Source organism: Nicotiana sylvestris, chromosome 8 (assembly GCF_000393655.2).
Source record: "Nicotiana sylvestris chromosome 8, ASM39365v2, whole genome shotgun sequence".
NCBI classification, from domain to species: domain Eukaryota; kingdom Viridiplantae; phylum Streptophyta; class Magnoliopsida; order Solanales; family Solanaceae; genus Nicotiana; species Nicotiana sylvestris.
The window spans coordinates 151,046,063-151,055,952 of record NC_091064.1 but is presented as its reverse complement, the minus strand read 5'-3'; the positions used below and the strand labels follow the sequence as shown (position 1 = coordinate 151,055,952).

Sequence of the window (9,890 nt, the reverse complement as noted above, 5' to 3'; positions counted from 1 at the left end):
TCAAAGTCGATCATAGGCTTTGGGACTGCTGACACTGGGCGCTTCACGACCTCTGGCTTGACGAAAGACCTGGAGAGGCGTGGGATAGGCTTAGGGATAAATCATGCTTTCTTTTTCAACATTTTAGCCCTTTTCACCTCCTCCCTTATAGGCTTGAATCCCAGACCAAACGTACCCAGATTTTCACGTAGGGACACTAGCTGCACGATACCTTGTAAAGATGCTCCCAGACCCTTGCCCGGCACAAAACCATTCTTCAGCATTTCAGTTGCTACCATGACTGATGCGGAGGCTAACTTTGGACCTGGAATACACTCCCCCTCCGAAATCTTCTCAATTGACACCATTTCGGAAACTTGGTAGACCCAAAGACCCTTATCGTCTTCGGCCTCAATAAATAGGACAGCTGTATCATTGTAAACACATAAGTTCTCATCACCACGCACAACGATTTCCTGTCTGTCCCACTCGAACTTTACCATCTAGTGTAGAGAAGACGGGATTGCCTTGGCAACATGTATCCAAGGCCTACCCAACAGCAAATTGTAGGAGACGGCCACATCTAGTACCTGGAACTCCATGGTAAATTCAACTGGTCCTATTGTCAGTTCGAGCACGATATCACCAACAAAATCTTTTCCCCCCTCCATCAAAACCTCGAACACATATACTGTTCTTGTGTATCCTTTCAGTACCAATTTTCAACTTTTGCAGAGTGGAGATATGACAAATGTTTGCACTAGAACCATTGTCAACTAACACCCTTGTGACCATGAAATCCTCGCATTTCACTGTGATATTAAGAGCTCGATTGTGCTCTGTACCCTCCAAAGGCAGCTCGTCATCCAAGAAAGTGATCTTGTTTGCCTCAAATATCTTGTTGGCAATCTTCTCCAAATGGTTCACTATGATCTTATCAGGGACATAAGCCTCATTCAAAATCTTCATGAGGGTCCGGTGGTGCTCGTCTGAATGTAACAACAATGATAGAAGAGAAATCTAAGTGGGTGTCTTCCTCAACTGTTCCACGATGGAGTAATCCTACACCTTCATTTTCCTCAAGAATTCTTCCGCCTCCTCTTCGATGACAAGCTTATTCACCAGGATTGGATTATCTTTGAGTGGCTTAGCTTTCCGTAATTCCTCTGGGGCAAAGCATCTCCCCGAACGAGTCAACCCCTGGATTTTATTAACTTCCTCTTCCACTTCTTTCCCTTTATAAGCTACTATCACTCGCTTGTAATTCCATGGAACAACCTTGGTGTTATCTATCGACAACTGGGTCAGAGGTTTAATAATAATAGGGGAAATGCGAACCCCTTCTACGATTATGACAGGCTTACTTGCTACCCCCGACACGACCACTTTCGGCTTTCCTTGCTTTGTTTCAACATCATTTGGGAACCCCTTCATGACTACCATAGGCGGCTTATCATTGGGAGTGATTAGCTTGTCTGTCAGCCCTTCAGCTATCGAAGATGTTGCCTTTTTAACAACTGGATTACTTTCACTGGCACATATCATCATAACAAACTTTGAAGGCTTCTTGGGCTCCCCATCCTTATGCACTATCTCAATCATGTGTGTTTCGTCATGGGCTAGCAATGGATTTTGATTGATATTTGGCACTTTCGGGCTCTGGACCACAATTTGGTTTGTATCAATATGCTCCTGGATGGCGCTCTTCAAATGCCAACACTTTTCTGTGTCGTGCCCCGGAGTATCGAACAATATGCACATCAGAGGGAATAATCCAGGTTTTTCAAAGGGGGATTTGGTAATTTTGACTCAATCGGTCTTAGAACGTCCAATTGACTCAACCTCTAAAACAAACTGGCATAAGACTCTCCAAGTGTGGTGAAAGTTTGTTTCCGCTGCTGCAGTTCCCTTTTATACTCTGGCCTGGGTTGAAAGCTTGGACCAATAGGCTTTCGGTATGTTTGTGGAGGTGGGTAAGGGTTTTGTGGAGCTGGGGCACGCCATTGTGGGTAAGGAGGGGGTTGAGCATATGACTGTGCATGGTGGACGTGGTATTACGGTGGCTTGACTGAATATTGAGGGTCTTGGGGTAGGAATTAGTGTTGTAGTGGATTATATGGAGCTTGGGTACAGGTTTGAGGTTGGGGTCGAGGCTGGATGTAATGGTGAGGTGAACCCCTTGGGCCATGCCACGATCCTGAGACGACCATAGCAACATATTCTTTCTTCTTTTTCCCTAACACGCCCCCAGTGCCATTCTGGATCGCTTATGTAGTTGCTTTGATAGCAGAGTAACTCATGATCTTGCTTGATTTGAGTCCTTCCTCTACCATTTCTCCTATTTTTACCACTTCATTAAAAGACTTACCTATGGCAGAGATCAGATGACCAAAGTAAGTAGGCTCCAAGGTCTGAAGAAAGTACTCCATCATTTCATCTTCCTCCATTGGAGGGTTGACTCGCGCCACATGTTCTCTCCACCGGAAACCATACTCCCTGAAACTCTCACTGAGCTTTTTCTCTATCTTAGTCAAGGATAGGCGATCTGGGACAATTTCTACATTGTATTGGAAATGCCGAGCGAAAGCCTGAGCCAAGACATCCCAAGTATACCACCTATTGTTGTCTTGGAAGGTGTACCATTCCAACGCTGGACCACTCAAACTTTGACTAAAATATGCCATCAACAATTCATTTTTCCCACCAGAACCCCTTATTTTGCTGCAAAATCCTCTTAAGTGGACCACGGGGTCTCCATGCCCGTCGTACAAGTCAAACTTGGGGATTTTGAACCTGACAGGTAGCTGGACATCGGGAAACAAGCACAGATCCTTATAAGCCACACTCACTTGGCCTCCCAACCCTTGCATATTCCTCAACAACTGCTCCAAACCCTTTATTTTCCTAAATTCTCCTCTTGCTCTGTGTTTCTAGGTGGCTTCTCAGTTTCAACAGGAAGTTCAAAGTGAGGAGTGCAAGAGTAATGATCCGGGATTTTGAAGGTGGGCTCTGGGGCATAGTATTGATTATCTTGGGCTTGGAATGCCGACTCACTAGAAGATCGATGGAGGGTAGCTCACGGAGGGGCTATGAAAATAGGGGTAGCTGGCGGAGTAGGGTATGTGGTTGCTTTGGCTAGGGGAGCCTGGACAGTTTGGTTTGAGGTGTTGGGATAGTGGCGGTAAGGGGTGAAGCCTGGTGCATGCTGAGGGGACATATCAACAATAGTGGGATCTTGGGATTGAGATAGTGGTGGGATGACAACAGGGTTTTCTGTGTAGTTGGTAGGGTATGACAGTGGATGATTCCCCCTAATCCATTCCTGGTACATTTCGGCCATTTGGTGCTTCAGCTTATGTACCTCTTCTTTCAAACCAGACTCAGATTCCTCCATCTCTCTTGGTGGGTCAACAACACTTGCATCTAATTCTTTTCTAGCCATGATAACATTGTGTTTAGACCTGGTGCTATATGGGTGACTTTCGAGAATGCCAAACAAACTAACCACTTTCCTGTGCTCAATAACAACAACAAACTTGTTAGTATTTAAGAGTTTAACAAATAGGCAACCGCACGTTTGGGATGCAATGCACTTGAACAGTTAAATGCTTCTATCGTGTATTTGAACGGTTGTATACTTCATCCCAGCCTTAACTAACTCTTTTCACTTTGCACTTTCTCTTCTCTCTTTTTCTTTTCTTTTTCACTCCTGCCTTTCTTTAGTCACTATTGATTTTACCACTTGGTTCTTGTCGCTCCTCTTTTATTTTTGCACTCGCTTTTGTTCTCTTGTTTTGCCATTCTTTCTTTCCACTCAGTTTTTTTCTTCTCTTTTCATTTTATGGTTATGATCGAACCCTATGGGGATTGCCTATATATCATGATGCCGCATAAATCAGATCATTACGTAGTTCAGGAGATAAATGCGAAATAAAAGAAAGAAACATTTTTTGGTTTTCAAATTTTCATTAAATAAAAACTTCTGATTTTCCTCTATTACAATGAGTCCAACATACAAACTTAAGAATTGAAAAACCAAAACAGACTCAAAGTGGACTAACAGACTCTAAAAGAAACTGGAATACAGACTCAAAAAAAAATCAGGAATACATAAGTGCCTCTCCAGGGGCCCGCGGGACATCAGTCGGTCTTGCCGCGAGCCTACGTGCCATATCTTCTTGGAGGTAATATAGGTCATCCGTAATCTAACGAACAAAAATCATCACAGCAGTGAAGAACATAGATCTTGTCATATCCTCGCGCTCATGGCATTTCATGACAACATAATCAGCAATCTCTCTAATCCTCTCCCTGATGACGCCCTTCTCTTGGAGGAGACGTCCAATTTGTTGAGATCTGGCCTCCAAAACTTGTGTGGCTGTATGATTTTGCTCTTGCAATTGTTGCAGGTCCTCTTCTAGTTGCGACATCAATGCATAGCAGTGCTCTCTTTCTGCTTTGAAGTTCTTTGCTTGCTTGGCCATTTCACTCTCAAGGGTATTGTTCTTTTTCTTTAGACCCGTGATTCCTTCGTCATACTTTTCCTTCAACTGCTGAATGAAACTCGCTTATTCTTCTGCATTCTTGGCCAACTTTGCATGGAATTTTGCTAATTTCCCTTCGGCCTTTTCCAAATGAGCCCCATAATCACACACTTTCCGTCTAAGGTTGTGGATGAGCTTTTCATTTTTTCCGTTTCTGACCGGGTTCTCAACTGCTATTTTCATCTTCTGGATCTGGGCTCGGAGGGCTTCATTTTCTTGGGCCAACCTCTTCTTTTCAACTTTACCCGCAGCGGCTTGCAATCCACTATCAAATTTAAGGTCTCTAATTTTCCCTTTTAACTTGCTTATGGTGGCCCTATATTCATTTTCTTTGGTCAACCAAGCCTATTGTTCTTGCGACGCTTCAACAAATTCTTGGATGCTTTCAGGTTTGACCCTTGCTGCGACTTTTTTTCTATACCAAGCAAGATAACCAGGCGAGACCTCGCCCCTGGACAAGTCATGTACTCAGGTGTTTGCCTTCAAATATTGGCACTCGTTCCAAATATGGAGAACCACTTCTTCATGAAATTGGCCATCAGAGCAGACTTTAACTGCATGAACACTAAGATCTTCGTCTTGGGGAACTACCTATCATCTTCCCATTTGTCTCAAAACCCGGTATGTGGCATAGGGTTGGATGCTTCGAAGACCCATTAGGAGGAAGTAGGGACCGGTGGCAGGCATGTACACAATCTCCTCAACGGGAAGCCAACCCAGTGTCCACTCTATCTGACCTGTATTTATGGAACGAAGGCAGGATACCCAATCTCCGACCCTTTTGGCATTTTGAACCCAAAGACCCTTGTACCAAACTCCTCGATGTATTTTGCCTGTAGACCCGTAGTTCATATATCGAGGATAGTGACAAAGGTTCTCAATCATCCACATTTGTAGCAACAAATTGCACCGCTAAAATAAATCTACTCCAGCTTTGCAAGCTGTGAGAGCTCCGAATATATTAGATATTATCATAGGCGAGAGGGTGCTCTTAGTATTGGTAGTCAAAACATTGACGACCCCAGCCACCCATAAATCAATATTCTCGTCCTTCTTGGGAAACACTAGAAGACCTAAGAATGCCACCGTGAAAGCAAAGCATCTATGCTCTTCCCATTTTTATTGGTTCCCTTTACTACAGATTCCACTTTCCGGGTCTTCAAATACTCTTACATGCCCATACCGTTGGTATATGAAGTGTAGAGTGGAAAATCCACCTGCAAAATTTGCATACTGGACTTTCCTGCTTATTTTCAGTAAGTCCAGGAACTTGTGGGGAGTGACGACTCTTGGAGCGACCATGTATTTATGTCTTAAACCCTCTGTACTCCCAGTATAACCCGTTATATCCTCCAAGGTAGGTGTAAGTTCGAAGTCCAAGAAATGCAGAACGTTGCGAGCTGGGTCCCAAAATATCACCAATGCTTTTATTATGTCACCCTTAGGCTTAATCTTTAATAATTCGGTGAGTGTGTGATGACCCAAAAGGTCATCACTTGTTTTAGAAATAAATTCTATGTTCCGAGGCCTTAAAAACCTCTTTCTGTCTCACCTCGAGCGTGCACAGTCCGGGCGCGTATCCGAAAAGCCATTATGTGAAAATATGTGAAAAATAATAAATTTTGCTTTTAAAATGAATTTAGGTTGACTTCGGTCCACATTTTGGGTAAACGGACCCGGACCCGTGATTTGACAGTCCCGAAGGGTCCGTAGGAAAATATGGGATTTGGGTGTATGCCCAAAATCGAATTCCGAGGTCCCAAGTATGAGAAATGAATTTTTAAAGAAAATTATTTTCTAGAATATATATGAGTTTTTGGAAATGAAATATGTTTGGAATTAGATGGTATCAGGCCCGTATTTTGGTTCTGAAGCCCGGTACAAGTCTTATATGTGATATAAGTCGAGCTTGTATAATTTGGTAAGAAGTGGACTTGAAATGATATGATTCGGAACCTTATTTGTAAAATTTGAAACATTGAAAGTTCTTGAGATTTTCTTGATTTTAATGCTAAATTCATAGTTGTTGATGTTATTTTGGTGATTTGATGCACGAACAAGTCCGTATGATGTTTTTGGGTTAGTGTGCATGTTTGGTTTAGAGCCCCGAGGGGTCGGGTGAATTTTGGATAGGCCACGGAGTGAAATTCGGACTTAGGAAATTTCTGGTATGTTGGAGGCCTGCAGGCTTCGCAATTGCGAAGCCTGGCTCGCAAATGAGAGCTCGCAAATGCGAACAATGTGACGCAAATGCGAATTTTGGCTTGGGCTGCCTTGGTCGCAAATGCGATGTATCTATCGCAAATGTGACAGCAGCATCGCAAATGCGAAGAGGACTGGAATCCTCAGGGTTCGCAAATGCGAGGTTAGCAGGTTCTGAAGGGTTCGCAATTGCGAACCCTGGTCGCAATTGCGAACCCTGGTCGCAATTGCGAACCTTGGTCGTAGTTGCGACATCTGCGACCTGCAAATTCATGACTTAGCCGAAAATCTTTCATTTTTCAGACCCTTTCAAAACATAAACTCTCTTGGGCGATTTTCCAAAGAAACATTCTTCTCCAAATCGATTGTAAGTCATTTCTAACTCGTTTTCTTCAATCTTTAACACCTTTTCACATGATTTCAACTCAAAATCAAGAGTTTTTATGCTGGAAATTGGGTGTTTTTTGTAGAACCTAAGTTTTCCAAATTTTGGGAATTTGGACCTCGATTTAAGGTCTGATTTCAAAACAAATTATATATTTGGGTTTGTAGGGGAATGGGTAATCGGGTTTTGGTTCGAACCTCAGGTTTTGACCATATGGGCCCGGGGTCGATTTTTGACTTTAGAAAACCTATTTTCATGTATTGGAATGGAATCATTTAGCATTTATTGATATAGTTAAGTAACTTGTGGCTAGATACAAGCGAATTGGTGATGGAAGCAAGAGGTAAAGCGATAGTTGAGGCTTAAATTGTGTTCGTGACATCGAGGTAAGTGTTTGGTCTAACCTTAGCTTGAGGGATTAGGAGTTGTGTCCTATTTGCTATGTGTTATTTGTTGAGCACGACGTATAGGCATGGTGACGAATATCTATACATTGGTGTCAAGCATGCCCGTGAGTCTTATACTATGATTAATGTGACTCTGTTTGTATTTTTCATGCCTTATGTGATGATTTCTATTATTGAGCAAAGCTTATGGAAGTAATATTGGTATTTGAATATTGAAGAGCATTGGCTCAAGTTGTAAAATGAATTGTGGAAGTATAATTGGTAATTGAACCTTATAGAGCATTGGCTCAAGTTGTGAAGTAAATGTGAAAAACAAAAGGGGATTATTATATTGTCTCCTTTGCCGGGATGTTGTTGCTTTTAATGCTATCTCCCTTGCGGGGATGTTGATGCTTTTGATATTGTTCCCTTGCCGGGATTTGATTGTTGTACTATTGTTCGCTTGACGAGATTTTATTGTGATTTTATTTATTTCCTTGCCCTTATTGCTTGTGATTGTTGTTTGGGTAAGGAAGAGTGTTAAAGCACGAAGGGTGATTCCGTGCATTATTTTGGTAAGAGAGTGTTAAAGCACGAAGGGTGATGCCATGTATGATTTCATGAGGAAGAGTGTAAAAGAACGAAGGGTGATGCCGTTCCGCACGATGTACAATTCTATGCCGATTATATTGATTTTATGGTGAGGACTAGAGTAAAAGCACGAAGGGTGATGCCGTGCCGATTATATTGATTCTTATGGTGAAGACGAGAGTAAAAGCATGAAGGCTGATGACGTGCACTTGTTGATTTTTGATTCTTGTTGATAATTGAGTTATGGTATTCCTTACATTTACCTACTGTCCTTTTGTTATCATTTGATGTCTCCTCGCAGCATGTTTCCCCCTCCCATTCTTAATTGTACATTCCTGTTTTTATTTTTCGTTGTATATGATTTAACTGCACAGGTTTATTTGGTAGTCTGGTCCTAGCCTCGTCACTACTTTGCTGAGGTTAGGCTAGGATTTTACCAGCACATGGGGGTCGGTTGTGCTGATACTACACTCTGTACTGTGTGTAGATCCTGGTACTAGAGCATACGGACCATAGCTTTGGGTTGCTCCCTTCAGTCCATTTGGAGATCTGAGATAGTTCTGTAGGCGTCCACAGGCCTTGGCGTCTTCTCCTATCCTTTCATTATGTTTCTTTTATGTATTTCAGAGACAGTGTTGTAATAAATCTTTCAGACCCTTATTTGTAGTAATCTTAGACAGCCTGTGGAATTATGACACCAGTTTTGGGTAGTTTATGTATGGATTGGTGTTGGCATCTTAATTAATATGTTACATTTCAGTCTTCCGCTTTTATTTTCTACTGTTTGCATAACATTGGCTCTTAATTGTTAAAGGATTAAAAAATGGAAAAAAGGTAAATAATTTAAATGGTTGGCTTGCCTAGCTTTCACTAGTAGGCACCATCACGACTCCCGAGGGTGGGAAATCCAGGTTGTGACAGAGTGCCCCCAGGTAATGGTTGACCCTGTCTCGTCCTTGTTCACCCAAATCTTCCCACCACATGTGAAGTGCCAACGGAATCTTAGTCATAACATTCATCGGTAAATTTTGACTCGCGCTCATTCTGCTCATTTAGATTAGGGCGATTGGTTTAAAACAAAGTAAGTTTTATTTAAAAGTTGATAAAAAGGTTCATTTTGCAAAATTCAAATAAATCAAGTCTACTTTTGCAAATACGTCCCTTCAGCACTTCAAAAGGGAAAAGTTTACGGCTGTATTTGCTAGGTGCCTAAAAATTGACAAAGAAATTATTGGTGGCTATTCTTGAAAAAATGGCCTTCCGTCGTCCCATTGGGACACTTGGCTATTTAGACAAAAATGGCATCACCCACTTTGTTTACGACAAAAATGATGACACTTCATATTTTTGGTTACTTTTGCAAAAGCGAGGCTGGACCCGATGAGGGTTGCCTACATATCTCACATCCGGTGAGAATCAAACCCGCGTAGTTCGGTCAGTTAAAATACGAACCATTTTGGAATGACCTTCTCCCCTTTTCTTTTCTTTTTTTTTTTCAAAATTCCGGCAGAGTTTCGGGATGTTTTGAACACCATTTTTGGGAAACGAATGAATTTCTCTCTCCTACCTCAATCTAAGTTTTCCTTTGATTTTCCTCCCTAATCTAAGAGCCGGTCAACATGCAAGACAAAATAAATAAATGCACAAATAGCATATAAAAATGCATCAGGATGGTCTTTTAATTTCGGGTACACCTGTCCTAGACGGACTCAACCCCTGTGTTGAGTCCCCAAAGTCAAATGCACATGATGCAAACAAGCGTCCCTACTAGGGATCTAGCATGAGGCTATGTTATTTTAGGTT

The 9,890-nt window shown here is 42.1% G+C and overlaps 1 protein-coding gene across 1 annotated transcript; it reads right to left on the bottom strand.

Moving 5' to 3' along the window:
• Positions 1–2,246: 2,246 nt before the first annotated feature.
• On the bottom strand, positions 2,247–2,849 carry LOC138875847 (uncharacterized). The gene has a single exon (XM_070154721.1). It carries the CDS (start codon positions 2,847–2,849, stop codon positions 2,247–2,249), a length of 603 nt encoding a protein of 200 aa, XP_070010822.1.
• Positions 2,850–9,890: the final 7,041 nt, after the last annotated feature.